Raw genomic sequence first — 21,505 nt, forward strand, 5'->3', positions numbered from 1 at the left:
GTCATTAGGCCGGCCGCTTGACTTGGAACGCGCGAGTTTCAAGTCCGGGTCAAGGTTCGGCTCGGCCCATTATTCCACTAGGGCATATATATGTATGTTTACGCGCGTGTACGCGCGTGTTTGTATGTGTGTGTACGTGCGTGTATGTGTGTGTGCGCTGCGATCCCGGCCTCCCCGAGGTCACCTCAAAATGAGGACCTGGAGCGGAGTAGGGTAAACATCGCCACTGGGGAGACAAAGGCGGCCGGGCGTGGTGCCGGCCACCCACCCCCTTCGTGCGCCGTGCCGGCCTCCGTAGGTGCTGCTCGCTAAAAGCACTTGCCCCGACGGCCTGTTAAAGCCACACGGGGGAACTTTGCATTTGTGCGTGCGTGCGTGCGTGCGTGCGCGCGTCTCTCACTGTGCCGTGCGCTCGTTGACGCCGTAGTGCCAGCCGTCGCGCGCCGCGGGCACCAGCAGCGCGATGTTGTCGCCCGCTTGGAACGAGAGCAGCGAGGCGTCGCCCCGGGAGTCGTGCGCAAACGCCGCCACGACGCGCGGGCGCTGTCCCGGCGCCGCCGTCACGCGGTTCAGCCCCGTCGACATGGACGTCGTGCGTGGGAACGGACCCGACGAAGGGTCTGCTGGGGGGGGGAGGGGGGGGAGAAGTGGGGAGGAATGGATACGTACTTGGTTTAAGTTTTTTAATTTCAGTTACGTTTATTAGGTGCAAGCTTTACTACCCGGCCCGGCGTCGCCCGAGACTTGGATTCTTGTCTTGGATGAATACACGGCGGCACACCGCGTGACGCTGCCCCGCATGCGGGTGACATCACGGACGTGACGTCACCGCTCACTTGCCGTGCAAAATATATATCCATTATAAATACAAAAGTGTATTTTTTTATACTTTGTGCATTGTGCACAGTCTGGAAGCTACCCACATGCCAAATTTCAAGCTTGTTGCCTGTTGGGAAGTATGCTAAACATTTCGAACAGACACACATTCACAAATTTCCCTTTTATATATATAGATAACCCTGTGAGCCATGCGGCTCTTGACTCGGGTGCAACCGCAACAAACAAAAACATGAACAAGAAACATGTTTGAATGCGGGCGTGAATGACTCAATGGAAGGAAGGAATCAAGTAATTGAGGGAGGGATAAATGAATGAGGAAAGAGGAGTGATGAATGAATAGGGGATGAATTAAATGAATGGAAGGAAAGAAGGGGGAGGAGAATTCAAGGAAGAGATTAAAGAATGGAGAAAGTCGAAAGAAAGAAGCGGTGAGTGAATTGGAGGCAGTGAGGAAGGAATTAACAGGAGGGAGGGGTGCAAGCAATAAGTGAGATGGGCGTCAGTGGGGAAGGGAAGGATTCAGAAGGAGGGAGGGAAGGATTCAGTGGGAGGGAGGATATTTTAATGAGTCTTGAGTTACGAGGGCTCCACCGAGAGCTGATAATTAAACACGTTATTGACACAGGCCGCAGGGAGGGGCTCAGAGCTGCTCTCCTTATTAATTTTGATTTGTGTGGATTTTTAAGCCGATTAGATGTACCCACTTACACACACAGCGCACCCACGCACCTCCCCCACCAACCCACTCAACCACTCACTTCACCCACCAACCCACTCAGTAACCCAAAAACCCACCTCACCCACCACTCGGTAAACCACCAACCTGCTCACTCACTCGGTAACCCAAGCACTCACCCACACCGATCCACTCACCCACTCACAAATGCAGCCACGGAACCACTCAATCATTCCGGAACCAAAGCACTCGCCAAACAACCCACGCACCCACTCACTCAGTCGCTCATACAACAACCCCAGTAAGTATTCACTCACGCACCAACCCACCCATTCACAAACTCACCACTCAACCACAGCACAGACGACAACTTTCATCTTCAGCAGAAGTAACCGCCTCAAGGTCAATCAAAGCTTCACTATCCCACAAAGCTCACTCTCTTCACTCAATCACCCCCTCGCCCCCTCATCCCCACTCCCCACCCCTCCTCACCAGTGGTGAGCACGCTGGGGCGCTCAGTGACGTTCTTGCGCGACGGGAGAGTGTTGGCGTAGAAGTCGGGCGGCGGTTTGCTGAGCGGCGAGCGGGGTTTTTGCTCCGTGCCGTAGAATCCACCATCGCCGCCGAATGGCGCCGGACCGCCCGGCCCGTCCAGTTTTAGCGGCTCTAGCTTTATCTGATGCGGCACAGGCAGGAGGACAAGGAGGATGACTGTTGGGGCGAGTGCTGGTCGCGAGCGGGAATCGATCTCGGATTGCCGGGTTCGTCACGCAGCGCGTTAACCACGACACTTCCGTTCGACTACACTCACCTCACACTACAACAACAACAGCCACCGTTCGGCACTCCACGGCGCTTGTGCCAGGATAGGTGAACTTTGAGGCTGTCACGTGACGTGTCGACGGCTCACTGATGGCAAGATGCCTTGCTCACCACGCACGCTCACCACGCACGCTCACCACGCACGCTCACCACGCACGCTCACCACGCACGCTCACCACGCACGCTCACCACGCACGCTCACCACGCACGCTCACCACCCTCTTACACCACGCACGCTCACCACCCTCTTACACCACACGCACGCACACCACACGCACGCTCACCACCTCATGCTGTGATCGGCCGATGCCCTTGAGCGCCGCGAGCTCGGGGGGGATGTGCAGGGTGTTCTGTGTGGGCACGGGGTTGGAGATGTAGTCGTTTCCACCGCCGCCGCCGCCGAGGCCGCCGGCGCGCAGGGCGCTGGCGTCCAGCGCGGAGACCGGCGCCAGCGCCGCGTCGGGGATCAGCATCACGTCACTGCCCACCTCCAGCCACATCGGCAGCTTCTGCGAGATCAGATCGGACGCCTGCGCGGGGAGACGGGAGGCACGGGGGCGGGGGGGAGATGGGGACACGGGGTACACGTTGGCACGGAGACACGTGGGCACGGGGGACACAAGGGGATTAAGGGGCAAAGGGGTGACGAAGAGGTGACATCAGCACAGGCACACCGTCACGATGTGCCTGTGCAGAATGTTCTGGTGAGATGGAGAAAGTCATCGCGAGGAGAGGCACACCATGATGTCAAAAGGAGATGCACAGCAGTGAGTGCAAGGGAGTGTAGATACCATGTACCGTGCTGGCCTTCACGAGGTGCTCGCGAACAGCACTCGCCCCAACAGTCTGTTGAGGCTATACAGGGGGGGGGGTCTTTGTCTTTGCGTGTGGATAAGGAAGTGGATGGCTGTGTGAATGAGTTAAGTCGGTGAGTGTGCAAATAACCGAAAAGGGTGAATCGGCGAATGCATGTGGGGAAATCATTGAATGAAGCAGTGACTGAATGCTCAAATGACCGAGTGAAACAGGCGACCGAGTGAATGAAACGAGCGAGCGAGCGTGAGAACGAACAAAAGCCTAGCGGGCACCTTGCTGTGGTAGGTGGTGAGCGCTTGTGCCATGAGGCATTGGCGCTCGATAAAGTAGGAGTAGCGGCGCCGCTCCTCCAGCAGCACGGAGCGGTAGCCGTCCGCCACGAGGCTGTTGACCTCCTGCTGCTTTGCCGCCACCAGGTCCGCCACCTGTGCGCAAAGAGGCAAAGCCCCCCCCCCCGCTTTGAGGCCATCGGCTGAAGTGGCAAAGGCTCGCTGCCCGCAGGTCAACGGGACAGACCCAGGTGCCATGGGGGGGGGTTGACCAACCGAGATGACTGGCGGATTTGCACCACTTGCGCTCCCCACCGTGCCAACTCACTGCGTCTTAGCCGCCCGGCGCTTCGCTCGTTGCTGCGAGCGTCGCTCCTCCGCCCTCCGCCTTTGCTGAAAGCTAACTTCTGAGTTGTATGCCTTTTGGCGTCTTCTGGTCCAACACCAATGGAGACTAGGTTCTAAGAAAAGCTGTCTCGGGTGTGAACCAATCAAATTCAAGGACAGTGCATATTATTATCAGAGTTGTCTTTTTTGTTTGCATTTTGACTGCTTGTGTTGTGTTTATTGCAAACATGATGCCTTGAATAAAGGTGTCAGTTTTTGTGGCAGTTAAAAGGGTAAAACCTATTCCTATATCCTGTTTCTGGCAAAGGAGGTCTCATAATGTTAATGCTCACTCCGAGCCCTCAATACTCTGATAGTGCGCTGTTTTTGAGTTGTACGCCTTTTGGCGTCTTCTGGTCCAACACCAATGGAGACTAGGCTCTAAGAAAAGCTGTCTCGGGTGTGGACCAATCAAATTCAAGGACAGTGCATATTATTATCAGAGTTGTCTTTTTTGTTTGCATTTTGACTGCTTGTATTGTGGTTATTGCAAACATGATGCCTTGAATAAAGGTGTCAGTTTTTGTGCCAGTTAAAAGGGTAAAACCTATTCCTATAGCTAACTTCTTAATAACTTTCTTTTTGTGTTGAGTTTGTTGTCCTTCCCCCCTGCACCTCCGATTAGCACGGTTGGCTTCGTACGCTGCGAAAGAAGTTCAACATAGAACCACCCAGTTAGCATCCTTCACGAGCCTCCTCCAAGGAGGCCAATCTTGACACCGCCGGTAGCAGTCATTGGCAAGTCCCATCTCTTCTCTAGCCAGCGCCACGTTGGCACGAGAACGCATGCTTAGGCGCGCCCGCACGTCCACGTGGCTCCTTGTCTCAGCCCCAGGCACACAAAGGCTGGATTAGCGCGCCCCCATTGCCGGCGAGTAAGAGGAGGCGATGGCACCGCCAGGAAATATTTAGCGTTGGAAAGCGATCGGCGATTGCCGAGACAATAGAACGGCGACGCAGCGCGCCCCACCGGCACGCCTCAGCCAGGAGCGGGGGGGGGGGGGGGTTTCCTCCAGTGATACCAGATTAAACACGCTCGCTACGTGCCGGCATCGAGGATTATGAGTAATAAATAAACGGATTTTAAAAAAAAATTCGAAAGGAGAGTACTGTCATTGTCGTGTACAGAGATACATATCCGGAGTCACAACCACAGATTGTTCAGGCGGCCTGCGGGCACGTTTCTTAAACCGCGCCCAACTACCTGCCCCCTCCCCCGCCTCTGTCCACCCGGCAGTTGAAACAGGTTCACCGCGGTGAAGTCGACCGGAAGTTGCCACGTGTGCGGTGGGGTAAAGCATGGGTTACTCACCCCCCCCCGCCTCTTCCAAAACGTCAGGCCAGCATGGAAGAGGAGGCCAAAAATTCCCTCTAGGGAGGGGGAAGCTTCGCTACAGCTTCCGCCTAGTCGCAAGGCACCTTCCGCCACTGTGGCAAGACGTGAGCCACCTCGCCTGGTTATGTAGGTGGTCATGGGTTCGATCCCAACCCCGACACCTGCTGCTGTATATTCGGAGTTTGCGATTTCTCCCTCCCCGTGGTCGCGTGGATTCTTCTCCAGGTCCTCCAGTTTTTCCCTCCACATTTGGAATCAACGTCACGCGTTTAGATCATTTGGCTGCAATAAATTTCCACATGATGATAAGCCATGTTCGTTGAGCCATCTTGTGTGGCCGGGTTCACTTCTGAAAAAGAGCTACGTAACTCAGTCCGTGCCTTACCTGGGTAAAATAAAAAATAGTTCATAGTTTTAGTCCAGTGGGGGGGATGGGGGGGGTGAGAACTAGGGCTGCACCTTTACCATTAGCGCTGAGAGTGGAGGGTTCCACCCACGGATTCCCCCCACGGATTCCCTGCCCATGAAGGAACGTTTGTTTTTCGCGGCCATACAAACCCACGCTGCCCACATCATCGCTAGGGTCAAACAGCAAACCCCGAGTCATCGTCGTCGTCACCACCACCACCGTGAGCCCGTACGGGGGCTAATTCGTCACCTCCACACGGACAATAAAAGTTCAAGGGGTTTGTCTGTACGGCCAAAAACCACTCCACCACCATCATTCAGAAAGCACACCCACGGTGTCTCAAGCACGGTCCCCCCTGCGTAAGCACTGTGCAAAGGGTGGAACCCCAACACGGGTAACAGGCCCTTGCCCCCCCCCTCCACTGTCCCTCACCCTCCCCCTCCACTGTCCCTCACGCCGCCCCCCCCATCCTTTCAACTGACAAAGGTGCAGCAGATCACCCAACTCCCTTTGGGTTTCTACGGGGAGGTTTAAAGACTCGTTCTTTTCTGCACTTCTTGCCAATGTCAACCAATTGCTACTTGCATCACGCCATTAGGTTCAGTGTCCTTCATTGCAAAGCCTGCGCGCATGGGGTTACTGGCGGCCCCCTGCTGGCCTTTAGTGTGCCCCCCCCAACGATACTAACCCCATTGTCGTGCTGTCAAACCCCCAATGGTTTAAAACGTGTGGCGGCCCTCACACACACCGATGATGTTTCATCGGGTCACTTTCACCCGATGCTCCCCCTCTGAAAATCGGTGAAGAACGACTGCCGTGGGTAAAAGGGGTGGTGGGTAAAGGCGCGGCCCCCGCAATTGCCTGGCTCTCGCCACTGCTGGTAGAAGGCCCTCCCACTGGAGCGAGCGCCCATCTTGAGCGCCACGCCCGTCGCGAGATAATGGGAAAACATTTTTTACTTCGGACATCCGCAGCTAGCGGCGCACCACCCCTGTGCACACAAGACGGTGTCGCAGGACCGCACCTAGTGTGCGGCCACTTCAACCACTCCAGGGACACACCTTAAACGTCGTCGTCGTCGTCATCGTCATCGTCATAATTATTAAATCATCATGCGGACTCCGGTCATCCTCGCGTCGGCTTTTGGTTGGCCATCGAAACGAAGTCGGTCACCGCGTCGCACGCTTTCAGATGTGCTTCTGCGGCCGTCTGGAACACTCCATTCCGATATTAGGAATCATCTAGGTTGAAAAGTCACTTCTTTCGAACCGTTTTGGTGTTTAGTTTGTCGTCCTTCCGCCGCACCTCCGATTAGCGCGATTGGCTACGTACGGTGTGAAAGAATTTCAACGGCATGCATGCAGCATCATCATCTTCGCCGTGATCGATCCACTGCTGAATGAAGGCCTCAACCAGCAGTGGAATCTTGATTACTACCGCTACCGCCGCTGCTACTGTCCGTCTCCCCGCCAGCTCACAACCCACGTGAGCAGCAGCAGCAGCAGCAGCGTGAACCCGTGGGCTGTGGAGGCTCGGCCCTGTCACTCGATTAATAATTCAACTCAACTCGCCGCCAGCCTTCTTGCCGCCACCCCCCCCTCCCCACCGCTTCCCCCACACGCTGCCCACCCCCCCCCCCACAACCGCCCCGTACCCCTCCCTGCCAGTCCCCCCCACACTGCCCACCAACCCAGCCCCTTTCAGTCAGGTGTAGACGAAACACACCTTGTCGGGACATCGACAGTGGTCGTCCTAATAAGTAAGGGGACACGAGTCGTCTAGGTTCATTAACAATCTCATAATCAATGAAAAGACCAATTTTTATTCCGCGGTCGATTAATTGGGCCCCTATAAAAACGGCAGCCGCCTGCCTCCCCATCCTGTCGCCCCGAAGGCGGGAAAGCCCCCCCCAGACAAATCCCCTGCAAACCTCCCCCCCCGCCCCCCCCGCAGCTACCAGTCACGAGGTTGCCGACGACGCCAGACGACGTCGCAAAGCCCTGCCCGTCACTTCCCGTCCAGCGGCACACGTGGGAGGAGAGGCGAGACGTTTTCTAATAAATAGTTTGCGTGTCTCTCTCGCTCCGTGGTCGAGTGGATTTTTCTCCGGGTCCTCCCATTTTTCCCATCCACATTTAAAAATCATCACGCGTTCAGAGTATTTGGCTGCTGTGCATTGCCGCACGATAAGCCGTTTCGCTGAGCTATCATTTGTGATGACCAGGTCGCTTCTGAAAAAGAGCTATGCAGCTCAGCGAGGCCTTAGCTGGTTTGTAAAAAAAAAGGGGACTTCTGTCCCGGCATCCCTTCCCCATTCCGTTCTCCGTTTCCCATTCGTAACATCCTTGACGCTGCTCCCACTTCCCATTGCCGGGCCACTTACAAGAAGGTTTTTTTATTATCAAATATGGGGATTACACAGCCCGCGGGGTTAGGAGTCAGGAAGAGGGTGGGGGTAGGGTGGGGGTCGTTCGCTCGCTCCTCCGGCCCCCGCTCACCTGCGCCTCCTTCTCGTTGTACTTGCCCGGGTTCTTGGAGCCCTGGCTCTTCCTGCGCAGCTTCTTCAGCTCCGTCGTGTTCCTGTCGAGGACGTCACACTTCGCCTTGTGCTCCCCCTGGTACTTGCGCAGGGCCGACTGCAGGGCGAGAGGGAGCGGGGCACGCGGGCTGTTTTAACGGACGGGCGGGTGGAGGAGCGACGAGTGGGCGAGCGTTGGAACGGATGGGCGAATGGACGAGCGAGTGTGCGAGCGTATGAAAAGCTGGGCGAGCAAATCAAGTGATCAACAGTGGGGAGATAACCAGGTGGATGAGCAAGTGAGTGGATGGGGAGCGGTGGGGCACCCTGCACTACAAACCCATCTACACGAGTTAGATTCCCGCTCAAAGCCAAACACCAGTGACGATTATCTGAATCGGTTCTGGGCCTCCCCTAGGTCGACTCAGCCTCAAATAAGTACCTGGTGCGGTGTGTAAACATCGCCACTGGGGAGACAAAGGTGGCCGAGCGTGGTGCTGGCCACCCACCGACTCTTGTGCCGTGCTCGCTAACAGCACTTGGCCAAACAGTCTGTTAAGGTGAAACGGGGAGCTTTGTCTTTCGGTGAGTGGGTGGGTGGGCAAGGGAATGTATTATGTGAGCGCACGACTAACAGAAATATTGCGAGTGACCAGGCGAGCAGTTTGGGGAAACATTCGATTAGGTGTGCGAGCGAGTGGCTGAAGGAAATAACTGGTGGGCAAGCGAGTGAGTCGGTGAGCGAGCAAGTGGGTGGGCGGGCAAAAAGGTGTGAGGGCGAGCTGGGGGGCCAAGTAAACGGCTGCACGGGTCAACATGTGAGCAAGGTGGGTCACGAGGTAACGGGAGGTCGTAAGGGCAATACTGACCGGCAAAAATTTGATGTCAGACTCGAGCTTCTGCTCCATGTCGGAGAGAATGTCTGTCCGGAATGACTTGAGCTGGACAGGACAACCAGATCATCATCACCAACACCATCGTCAACATTGTCAATGTCATCATTACCATAATCATGGTCATCGTCTTGTCATGATCATCGTCCGATGGCAATGGCTTTTATTATATCCCGGTAAGCTTCACCAAGTTCTAAGACTCCTTGTGAACAGGGATGTTGATCAACCCCAATCATTGATCACCGTTGTCATCAGTTATATCATCATTGTCACCATCATCGCCATGAGACTGATCATCTTCACAATCGTTGTCATCATCGTAATTATCGGTATTAAGCATCGTAATCACTGCCATCATCTTAAATCAACTACTGGCACAATCATCTCGATCACTGTCACAATCGGTCATCATTGACATTAACGCTGCTTGCTGTATGCATGTTGAACTCTCTTTCGCACCGTACGTAGCCAACCGTCGTGCGAATCGGAGGCGAGGGGAAAGTACATAAAACTAAACACAATGTCATCGTCTCATAACAATGAGCGTCTAGACAGCCCAACTGGGGTCATACACTCGGGAGGAAGCAAATGGATCGTTTCATTTTCCCCTTTCGCCCAGAATCTCCCCAGGACTTTCCCAGATCTCCCCAGATCTCTCCTTCTCACCGTTTCCTCCAACAAATGCAGGATCTGCTTTTGAGTCAATGCCATCTGCGTGATCGTGTCGCCTGCGGAGAAGAAATGGCAACACGGGGGGGGGGGAGTTACAATCATCCCGCAGCCACAACTGCAGTCGCTCCACTCACCACGGTTCTCGTGCCAGACTAGGTGCACTCCGAGGCCATGTGGAGGTATCAAAGACTCGCTAGAAGGCGGTCAACGGACAGACCCAGGTCTTATTGGGTTGACTGACTGGCAAACACCACCACTCAACTCACAACTCACCAATCTCACTCGCAGCCAAATAACAACTCACATCTGTCAACAATACTGTAGCCTTCAAAAGGAATACAGTGAAGTTAACCAAGGCCCACTGAGCTATATAGCTGTTTCAGAAGCAACCTGGCCACAAATGATAGCTCAATGAAGTGGCTTATTGTGCGAAAATTTATAGCAGCCAAATACTTTGTGTGTGTGTGTGTGGTGGGGAGTGGTAGTGTAGCGGTTAGCGCGCTGCGCTACGAGCCCAACAATCCGAGTTCGATTTCACGAAAACTCTAAATATACAGCAGCAGGTGTCGGGGTCGAACCCACGACTTCCTGTATACCAGGCGAGGTAGTTACCGCCGCGCCACCGCGGTGAGATTACCGTATAATAGGCGACGTTTTCGCAATGGGCCTCCTATATTGCGCACAATTTAGGCGAATAGACTGTTGAAGCAGCTGCTATTCTGAGATGCTTATAAAACCGGACAGACAATGGACACGCAAACACAAAGATGCCCCCCCCCAGCCTCACGGACAATACCGGGCACGTGGTGTTAGCGTGCATCCCTTGAATGCCAGCACGGTCCACACCCACAACACTACAACGACCACCGCCATTCCCCACTAAGTGGCGATGATGTCACACCCCCCCTCCCCCCACTGTGCTTGCGCGAGGCCATGTGCACTTTAGGGCTATCAGGTGAAGCGTGGCGGGCTCTCTCTGCTGGCAGGAGGTCACGGGACAGACCCAGGTGCCATGGGTTTGACCGACTAAGATGGCTGGCAGACGCACCACCTGTAACCGCCACGCTACCCCCCACGCTGTGCCAAATTTCAGTGCCATCCGCGCGACGCTCCGCTCGATGTTGTGAACATAAACAGCCTTCCACACACACATGCACTCGAACACATGAACAAAGACCCCCCCCCCCCCACCGTATAGCCTTAACAGTCTGTTGGGACAAGTGCTGGAAGCGAGTAGCGGCACCTATGAAGGTCGGCACGGCACACGAGGGGGTGGGTAACCAGCACCCCCCCCCCCGGCCGCCTTTGTCTCCCTGTTTTTTAACCCGCGTGTGTTTATGTGTGTAGTGCAGCGATCAGCGCGCTGTGCTTCGAACCTGGTGACCCGAGTTCAAATTACAACTCACGATCAACATCAGTGGCGAATATATCAACTTGTACTGGATCTACCCCTGTGACACCTCAGCCTCAAATGAGGACCTGGTGCATTGTGGGAAGAAAAAAAACAACAGCACTGGGGAGACAAAGGCTGTCAAGGGGCATGGCGCTGTTCGCTAGCAGCACTTTCCCCAACAGTGAGGTTATTCGGGGGATCTTTGTCTTAGTGTGGCTGCAGACAGTGCGAGCACGTGTCACTGCGATGACAACTTGTGCGAGCCTCATTTCAGAATTCCGCGGGCTCTTGTGAATTCCCATCTGCCGGTTTTCGCTCGGCGATGTTTTAAGAGCATCAGAGCCACTGCGGGGCAATGGCTGTCTCCTATACACAGCTCCCGCATTACACAAACACACACGCACATCTCTACATATGATTATCCACGTGTGTGTAAAACCATGCATAGCTGTGTGTGTGTGCGCACGCACGTGCGGAAGCGGCGGTATATTGGGTACCGCAAGTCCCACCAACACAGGCTCCATGCCTGGCCCTAGTGATGCACTCCCCATTCCCAGTGGCACATGGTATCGAAATCTGGCTCGGGCCTACTGTAGGTCAACTCGGCCATAAATCCGTACCCGATGTGGTGTGCGTGGACATGAACAACGGGAGACATCGCCAGACTTTTGGGGCACTTGCCCCAAAAAGTCCGTTTAGGCTATACGGGGGGGGGGGGGGGGGTCTTTGTCTGCGAGGGGGGGGGGGTGTATCGGGTCACGCGTTGGGCAACGACGAGACGCTCACCGAATGAAAGTCACGAGACTCTCTCGCGTGCAAACGAGCGCCTGGATAACGCGAGAAGGCCCCCGCAGAGTCTCCCCAAGGGTCACACGAACGAGAGGGGGAGTCAGCTGTCATGAGTGGGGGCTGTCGCTTAGCGGCTTCTTATTTACAACTTTACTTGAGTGTACGTCTATATCCTGTGTGTGTGCAGTCTGTGTCTATAGACTGTGCGTAGAGTGTGGGGATTGCCCGCCACGCCATGAACCCGAGTTAGATTTCGCGTTTCACGACCACCAACACCGGTGACGATTATCTGAACCGGTCCTGGGTCGCCCCTAGGTCGACTCAGCCTCAAATGAGTACATGCTGTGGTGTGTAAACATCGCCACTGGAGAGACAAAGGCGGCCGGGTGCGGTGTTGGCCACCCACAATCTCGTGTGCCGTGCCGGCGGCCTTCATAGGTGCTCGCCAAAAGCACTTGCCCCAACAGTCTGTTAAGGGGGATCTTTGTCGTGGCTACAGTGTGCAAGTGTCCATAGCCTGTGTGTACGTAGTGTCTACGTGAGTATCTGTATCTAGTTTGCTTGTGCCCATTATCAGTGTGTGTGGAGTTTGTGTCGCCTGTGTCTATAGTCTGCGGCTAGCCTGTGGGCGTGTCTAATCTCAGTCTGTCAGTGAACGTGCAGACCAAATGTCCATCTCTGTCCACCTGTCTGCGGTTCATCTCACAAGAGTCCATCTGTGCACCACGCGACGGTTTCGGCTGCAGCGCCGTCCGTTGCCAACCGCGCGGACCCGCAGGCCGCGACACCTTTTGTGCCATCGCCCACCCAAGAACATGATCTCCCGGGCCTCCACAACCGTGCCGAGGACCCGAGGTCGAACGGGAGGGGACGCATTCCGGCCGACGCGGTCACAGCCGACGATACGTCGCGTCAAGCTCTCGCTCTGACCACGCAAGTGACGGAGTCCTTTGCGTGGGAGGACGGACAGACGGACGGGTAGATTGAACACTTTCCTGGGCATCGTAGGAATAAACCGCCACCCTCCCCAAACAAAGCGGTCCCTTGGCCTAACCACTGGGAGGAGGGGGGGGGGTACTCGTCTGACGGGTCAAAGGTCAAGGATTTGAATTTAACTTTTCAGGACCCCCCCACCCCCGCTGCGTTCGTAATTAATAATTAGACCAGGTTCCTTTGAAAGTGGCGGCGGCAGTTGTCATCCGTTAAACCCTGACCGCCGTGTGTGGGGTTCTAACGGAGAGGTTGTGGATATCTACGGTGGGGGGTGGGGGCATTCATCCTGCACACGGAGGATGTACGAGCGCAGGCCAAGAACGTTCATTTTATTTCACAAAGGGAGGCGCAAACTCAAAGAGACCAGGATCGAGTTTCATTTCCAAGAGTGACATGGGCCACCAATATACGACAAAAGCAAGAAAATATAATAGGGTACAAGCAATTAAATTTTGATTTAAAGCTTTCGTGACTGCAGTAATTCATATTCTTAGTTTTTTTTTTCTGTAAAGTCACGTTGAAGAGAAACAACAAAATAATAAAATATATATAAAACAATAAAACGTGACTTTACCGAAAAAACTAAGAATAGGGTACAAGCAGTGAAGCAAATAGAAATCAGAACAAAATCAAGCCATCAGAACAAAGTCCCTGCCATGGCTACAGTTTTTTTTCTAATAGGGTGGAGTAGTGGTACAGCGGTTAGCGCACTGCACCATGAACTTAGGGACACAAAGTTGTATTCCTGGCAACGACCGAGATCTTAATCGGGCCGGGCCAGCGAAGTGGCGTATGATCAAGCGTGTCCAAACAGCCGCCACGACCGACAACGCCTTGGGGGAGGGGGGGGGGATGCCTTCAACATCCAGCAGCGGATTTACAAAACGGCTGCTATTTACATTTCTTAATTACTGCACGTTTTTTTTATCCGTACATTATATATATCCACCTGCAAATGTGTCATAGCGCGTTTGGGCAAGCCCACTGGCGCGCGTTGGTAGACTATGTATCAGAGGCAGCACCTCCCACCCCTTTGGGCGTAGGTCCCTGGGTGTAGAACCCAAGAGCCCCCCACAGCCCGGATATGGACCCATTACCTCATTTCATAGGGCCCCCAGTCGCACGAGAATGCCGCCACTTTGAAATGGCGCCCGCTAAAATAACCACGTTAATCCGTGTCACCGCACAAGCATCTAAGGGCCGCGGCTAATCGGGTACCCGCGGGCAACAATTTTTTGATGACCCTGCAAGCAACAGCGCTGACCGAGTTGAGTGCCGGCGGGTCCAACTGGTCGCCTTTCAAGTTCCTTCGAGCGCGCGGCGATCGGTGCTGGGCAGCCCGAGCGTGATCAGTGTCTCGGAGAGAGACGTTCGAAAATCCTATTTGGCCTGCAACGCTGAAAATTCTCCACACCCATCGGCTTAGAGAGTAAACGGTAAGCTGCCAACCCCACGGGCAAGCCCAGCACAATCCACACCGCATACAGAGACAAAGATCCCCCGTATAGCCTTCAACAGACTGCTTGGCCAAGTGCTGTTACCGAGCACCTATGAAGGCTGGCAAGGCACACGAGGGGGGGTGGGGTGGGTGGCCACAGCACCATGCCCGGCCGCCTTTGTCTCCCCAGTGGTCGATGTTTACACACCGCGCCAGGTACTCATTTGAGGCCGAGTCGACCTAAGGGAGGCCCATGACCGGCTTCAGGTAATCGCCACTGGTGATGGCCGCCGTGAGCGTGAAATCGAACTCATGTCGGCGGGTTCGTAGACGCAGTGGGCCAACCGCTGTGCCACCGCTCCCTTTACACACACACGCACACACGCTCGCCCCCACGGATACCGTGACCAGGGCATGCTGACACGCGTGCGCTCGCGGGGACGAGTGCGGATTGACTTGGAGACTAGTGGAGAGGGTGAGCGAAAGAGGGATGATGGAGTAGAAGTTGAGTGGGGTGATGGCGGTGGAGTAGTGGGTGGGGGGGGGTTAGGAAGGGTGGTGGTGATGATGACGTGGGGAATGGGTTGGGGGGCAGGGTGGGGAGGGGCTCAGGTGGGCTTGGTAATTGCTCGGGAGGTAGAGGTGGGGGGGTTGAAAGGGAAGGGGTGGTGGGTGGGTGGGTGGGTGGAAACCGGCCAGGCAGGATGGCTGTGTCTGTCTCGCGTGGATGCGTTCGCGTGGGCCTCATAACTCATACCCAAGGTCACGGAGACGGCACGGCGAGGGGACGGACTCTGGGACTGCCGGACGCAACGGCAACCACAACGCATGACCCAAACATAAAATACCCCCCCCCTCCCCCCCCGTGGAGCCTACGCAGGCCGTCGGGGGGGGGGGGGGGGGGGAGGGGGGCAAGTGTTGTGAGCGAGGGGCGGCACGGCGCACGAAGGGAGCCGTGCGGTCATCGCCACGCCCGGCCGCCTTTGTCTCCCCAGCGCTAAACGGTTTCACACCTCGTGCTCGAGCGTTGGGTCGAGTCAACCTTGGGGAGTGTCCCAAAGACCTTAGGCAGATTCCACCCTCCGATGAAGCTAAACACGACAGGGAATCGAACCGAGGTGGGCAGCCGCTTTCGTAGCAGAGCGTGCAAATCGCCGTGCCACCGCTCGCACGCACCCATACAAAAGGCGGCAACAGCAACAACCGCCACCATCGAGCACTAAGTGGCGGTGGCGTCGCCACGGTGCTCGTGCCAGGCTAGGTGTACTCGGAGGCCATTGTGTGAAGTGACGAACGCTCACTGCTGGCAGAAGGTCACGGAACAGACCGAGGTGTTACGAGATAACCGACTGATATGACTCACACACACACACCTATATATATGCGAAAACAAAGCCACAAAGACCCTCCATGTAGCCTTTAACAGACTGTTGGAGCAAAGTGCTGTTAGCGAGCACCTATGAAGGTCGGAACGGCACACGAGGGGGTGGGTGGCCGGCGGCACGCCCGACCGTCTTTGTCTCCCCAGTGGCGGTGTTCACTACACACCGCACCAGGTACTCACTTGAGGCCGAGTCAACCTAGGGGAGGCCAAGGACCGGTTCAGATAATCGTCACAGCTGTTAGCCACGAGTGCGAATCGAACTCGGGTCGCCGGGTTCTTACTAGCAACTGCGCCTCTGCTCCCCCTCAAAGACAAACACTCACACACTCACACTCACTCACTCACACACGCTCACACTCACACACACTCACACCCACACTGCACACACACACACACTCACACACACTCGCACACACACACTCACACACACGCTCCGGGCGCGCACACCCACACACACGGCCCTTTCTAATGAAGGTGGATCGACCCCATAAAGAACTGGGCATCGCGAGCGAGGAGGCACGGTGAGGGGTGGGGGGGGGCACGTGAGAGACTCGCCGAGGGGGACAGAGGCGGCCACATTCTCACACCGTGACGCGCGCGCTTCACCGGGGCATCCTTTTGCACAATCTGCACCGGAACCGACAATGACCTTGCCAGGACGGTGCGCGCCCGTGAGAGCGCACCGGTGCATGCGTGGTGCGAGTGTATTTGTGGGGAGTGGTGGCGCAGTGGCAAGCGCGCTGAGCTACGAGTCTGGCGAACCCGAGTTCGATTCCCGTTCACGGACACCAACACCGATGACGATAATTTGAGCCGGTCCTCAGCGTCCGCCTCAAATGAGTACCCGGTGTGTAAACATCGGCACTGGAGAGACAAAGGCGGCCGGGCACAGTATTGGCCACCCACCACCTCGTGTGCCGTGCTGGCTTTCATAGGTGCTCGCTAACAGCACTTGCCCCAAATGTATGCCGAGGCTATACGGGGGATATTTGTCTTGTGTACTTGGGACCGGTGGCACAATGGCTAGCGCACTACCCTACAAAGCCGGCAATCCGAGTTTGATTCCCACTGACGGCCAACAGCGGCGACGAATATTTGAACAGGTCCTGCGCCTCTCCCCAACTGTCAACACTCTGGTGCTATGTGTAAACATCACCACTGGGAAGACAAAGGCGGCACGGCGTGGTGCTGCCAACACCAACACCTCGGGTGCCATGCCGGACTTCTCAGGTGCTACTCGTCAACAACACTTATCCCAACTGTTTGCTGACGGCTACACGGGGGATCTTTTCCTTTGTACACGAGGCTGGAGGATAGCTCCAGGTCACGGTGGCTGTTACCATAGCGAGTGGTGATCTCGAGGCGAGGTTGACATCATGGCTACTGTATAATTCCCAGCCGGGTTTGTCAATACTTGCGCGTGCGCTTCCGTACAAATTAACTAAACAGGAGCCAAAGTCAAACGAGTCAGCCGGCTCTCGTCCCGAGCGCATTCCCGTGTCTCATCTCGGGCCCTGAGCCGGCAGGGGAAATTTCACGTTCCTATGGTGGGAGAGCTGGCCACAGTCTGTTCCATCAACACTCGCTTCACGACTTTCCACAACCACTGGGAAATTGACGACGGCGATGATGACTATGAAGTACGTGGCGATGATGACGCTCATGATCACTCAGGATCGAATGTGACCGATTGATTACGATCATCTGACTGCCATTAGCGTATCTTCCCGTCCTCCCTGTTCTGCACAGCTGTGGTGCGGTGTGTGTTTCCAATACAAACAACGTCATAGCATTTTAACCATCGCTTTTGGCACCATTGCGACAACTTGACGTACAGTACGGCACATCGAGTCCGGAAAAATAAACCCGGGGATAGAGGCGGGGGGGTGGAGAGGACGGGAGGGGGAGGGGGGGGGCACGGGTGGCGGTGGAGAGGCAGAGCAAGGCGGTATTCCTGCTATCTCCCTCCACCCCGCGCCTGTCTGGACACGTGCAGGGGGCGGCGTCCCCCGTGTGGACTCGTGAGATCGAAACGTACAACTGTGCGCCACAATTTCATCATCAGCATCAGCAGCAGCGATTATCAATCCACTGCTGGATGAACGTCTCCGTCTCCCCCACCCCACCGCCTCCACAAGCCGCTGTTGCCATCTCTCGCGAACCCGCAATGACGCGAAAATCCATCGATTTGAAGCCGCGCCACCTCCACGGTACTGGACATCGGTGAAAATCCTGGACACCCTTTAAAGAATATATATACTGTATAGCTTAATAAGCTCTTCGGATTCCTCCAGGATAAATAAGTTAATAAATCCTATTCCCATTCTGGACGTAATCTTGTGGCACGTTTCCCCCGAATTTGGCTGCCGCCTCTCTGGCGCGAGTGCCGCCCCCCCCGCCACCCCCCCCGCTTACCCCCCCCGCAGGGCCGCTGCCTTCCCGCGATGGCGGCACCCATGGCCCAAGGCCACTAAACTGGGATTCTCTCAACGGTTCACTTGGCGTCGTCTTCGCTCGCCGACGTTTGGACGTCCTCCGGTCAGCGTGTTCCACCGTTTGTCTGCCGGAGTAACTCCACGCACGCTTACGCCTCCTACTCCTAGGTTGTCTGCCGGCCCGAAGGTCACCCTTGTACAAAGACCTTCTTCTAAGCTCGAATGGGGTTTTACTCGGTGGAAGAAAAAAAAACTTCCGATTCTCACCACGCTACTTAGCGCACCGCTTCTCGTTCCATCTCTTTTCGTCGATGTCCACTTTACTTTATAGCAGGGGGAGGGAAAATAAATAAAATTGTATGGCACACTCATGCATACGTCGGCACTAAGATATGGCTAAATATACCCCCCCTCTTAGGATCTACCTTCCGATATCCAGAAGCCAATGGAGTCATGCACTTTTAAATCTAGATTTAAAACTCATTTCGCTTTGAGCTGCTTTTTGCGTTTAGATGTTGTCCCTTCCCCCGCAACCTCCGACTTTCATGGCTGGCTACGTAGGGTGCGAAAGAAGTTCAACGTACGTACGCACACATAACAACCCTCGCACGGGAAGGTATTGCGCCCACACTCCTTTGAGACAAAACTATAAACTGTTTTTATTTTACCAGGTAAGACCTAGCCACAAACGATAGCTCAACGAAGCGGCTTATCACGTGGAAATGTATTTTAGCTAAAATACTCTAAATGCATGTTGATTCTAAATGTGGAGGGAAAACCCGGAGAAAAATCCACGCAACCACTGGGAAAGACAAATATACAGGAGTCAAGGGTTGGGATCGAACCGACCACCTCCTGTATACCAGGCGAAGTAGTTAACATCTCACCACTCCCAAATTAGTTTTGGGTTAGGCCCCATTAATAATCCGATCGTGGCCCAACCCAAAAATCAATTATGAGCCGAAATTTACGTTTGCCGTTAAGGTCACATTGTTCGGCGATTTTATGATTTCAAAGCCACTTATAAGGCGAACCGGTATATTATATGAAATTAACCATCAAGACTTACAACCCTTTGCAATCCACTGCTGGATGAGGGCCTCCCCACGCCGTGCCGATCGCAGCGAGGTTGTGACCATACTTCACCACGCTGGTTAGTGCCCGTTGGCGAGGGGGTGGAGAGGTGGGAAGATGGGGAGAGGTCACCCAGGACCGGCTATTTCGGACATCGCTCGCCACTGATGTTAGCCATGGCCGGGAATCAAACTTAATTTTGCAGGTTCATGAGGCCGTATTGTTCACCACTGGGCTACAGCTTGATCCAATGCAAGTCTGTGCATTTAGTCTACATGGGTCATTTTGCAAATCGAGGGAGGGGTTATCTATTTAAACATATTAGTCTCCATAGGAAGCTGCGTTTTACTGTGCTAAACTAAAACACAGTTCTTCCTTTTAAAAGAAAGACAGCTTCCTGGTGTCAACGGGTCCTTACCTAGTTACAAAGGTCACATCCGTCTCTGCGTCCCTCTATCCATCACCAGCCACCCCCTCCCACCAGCCCCCCCCCTCCCACCAGCCCCCCCCCTCCCACCAGCCCCCCCCTCCCACCAGCCTCCCCCTCCCACCAGCCCCCCCCCTCCCACCAGCCCCCCCCTCCCACCAGCCCCCCCCTCCCACCAGCCCCCCCCTCCCACCAGCCCCCCCCTCTCACCAGCCCCCCCCTCCCACCAGCCCCCCACCGTGATGTGTAATATAAACAACTGTCAATCTATTCCCACCGAGCCTCCCTTGAACACGACAACACTCCTGGCCTCAAAGGGACCTCGGAGACAATCATAAATAAACTTCAAAAAGGTCACCACCGCCTATCTTGGTGTCTGCGCGGGCACGCGCCCGTGCCTTGTCTGACAACGTTGCTCTTCACATCTCAACACAGCCCTGACCCGCAGTGAGCGAGCGCGGGGCCCTAGATGTTGTCGACCGTAGCGTCGTTTCCTACCGAATATATTCAGGTGAAGGGTGGGGAGGGGGGAAATCGCCGGTTAGCAAGCGAACAGTGGCAGCCACGGCCTCGGCGAGACGCACGGTACTGGACGTGGCGTGCCGGGGGAACGGAAAAAAATATTCCTGGCTCGCCCACCCAGGCTTAAAACCCAGGCGAAATTAAAACCCCTCGTGTTTCACAAACCCCGCCTTGCCAACCGCGTCAAATGCCAACCGCAAACCGCAAATCCAGCGTCCACTCTCCGGGCCGGGAAAAATGACCTAACTTGCTGGGCCACACGCCCCACAGGGCAACTCCGTGCACAACGAGTCCCGGCACATTCTGGCGATTCGCGGTGGTGGTTGGGGAGGAGCGGTGTGGTGGGGAGAATGATTGCACGGGTCTCGCTCGGCGATGGCCATTTTAGCGCACCAAGCGTAGGGGTGACGACCCAATCGCCCAGTACGGGTGGTGGTCCTGTGCAGTGTGTGGGGAGTGCCCTGCGGCAACAGGTGGTGCAGTGTGTGGGGAGCACCGTGACGAGTGGTGCGGTGTCTTGCGGTACTCACTCATGCCCTTGGACGCGTGGCTGGACCCTGCGAGTTCCCCCATCTTCATCAGCGCTTCAAAGTAACTCTTGGCAGAGTTCGTGACACCTGTGAGCGTCACCATCATCGGTGCCATCATTATCGTTGTTACAATCACCGTTCTTATAACCGCCACCGTAGGTTATCACTTGGTGGATACATGATCATACGTCACCACACTGGATCAATGCGGCTTGGTGATGGTGGGGTGCGGGGCATCGTTATGGAAATATAAAAGTACAATGCAACAACATATATTTGTTGCTCTGCCCACCACGTACAGTGAGGGAAAAAAGTATTTCATCCCCTGCTGATTTTGTACGTTTGCCCACTGACAAAGAAATGATCAGTCTATAATTTTAATGGTAGGTTTATTTGAACAGTGAGACACAGAATAGCAACAAAAAAATCCAGAAAAACGCATGTCAAAATGGTATAAATTGATTTTCATTTTAATGAGGGAAATAAGTATTTGACCCCTCTGCAAAACATGACTTAGTACTTGGTGGCAAAACCCTTGTTGGCAATCACTGAGGTCAGACGTTTCTTGTAGTTCGCCACCAGGTTTGCACACATCTCAGGAGGGATTTTGTCCCACTCCTCTTTGCAGATCTTCTCCCATTCATTAAGGTTTCGAGGCTGGTCAGATGTTTCTTGTAGTTGGCCACCAGGTTTGCACACATCTCAGGAGGGATTTTGTCCCACTCCTCTTTGCAGATCTTCTCCAAGTCATTAAGGTTTCGAGGCTGACATTTGGCAACTCGAACCTTCAGCTCCCTCCACAGATTTTCTATGGGTGGGATTAAGGTCTGGGGACTGGCTAGGCGACTCCAGGACCTTAATGTGCTTCTTCTTGAGCCACTC

The 21,505-nt window shown here is 55.0% G+C and overlaps 1 protein-coding gene across 6 annotated transcripts in view; it reads right to left on the reverse strand.

Moving 5' to 3' along the window:
- LOC116956533 (BAR/IMD domain-containing adapter protein 2-like) overlaps nucleotides 1-21,505 on the reverse strand; it is a 58,640-nt gene that overhangs the window by 20,127 nt on the left and 17,008 nt on the right. For 4 of the 6 annotated variants that reach the window (XM_032978254.2, XM_032978247.2, XM_032978218.2 and 1 more), the window contains exons 3-10: nucleotides 20,624-20,710; nucleotides 9,633-9,694; nucleotides 8,943-9,014; nucleotides 8,054-8,191; nucleotides 3,427-3,579; nucleotides 2,623-2,868; nucleotides 2,009-2,192; nucleotides 401-623 (exon numbers count right to left, since the gene is read on the reverse strand). In XM_032978254.2, the coding sequence (XP_032834145.2) occupies nucleotides 401-623; nucleotides 2,009-2,192; nucleotides 2,623-2,868; nucleotides 3,427-3,579; nucleotides 8,054-8,191; nucleotides 8,943-9,014; nucleotides 9,633-9,694; nucleotides 20,624-20,710 (1,165 nt within the window). The remainder of the gene's footprint in view (nucleotides 1-400; nucleotides 624-2,008; nucleotides 2,193-2,622; nucleotides 2,869-3,426; nucleotides 3,580-8,053; nucleotides 8,192-8,942; nucleotides 9,015-9,632; nucleotides 9,695-20,623; nucleotides 20,711-21,505) is intronic. The other 2 variants (XM_032978233.2, XM_032978227.2) reach the window with 2 other exon arrangements.

The sequence above is a fragment of the Petromyzon marinus genome, chromosome 3 (genome assembly GCF_048934315.1).
Source record: "Petromyzon marinus isolate PM22_M1 ecotype Great Lakes invasive population chromosome 3, UKy_Petmar_22M1.pri1.0, whole genome shotgun sequence".
In the NCBI taxonomy this organism is placed as follows: Eukaryota; Metazoa; Chordata; class Hyperoartia; order Petromyzontiformes; family Petromyzontidae; genus Petromyzon; species Petromyzon marinus.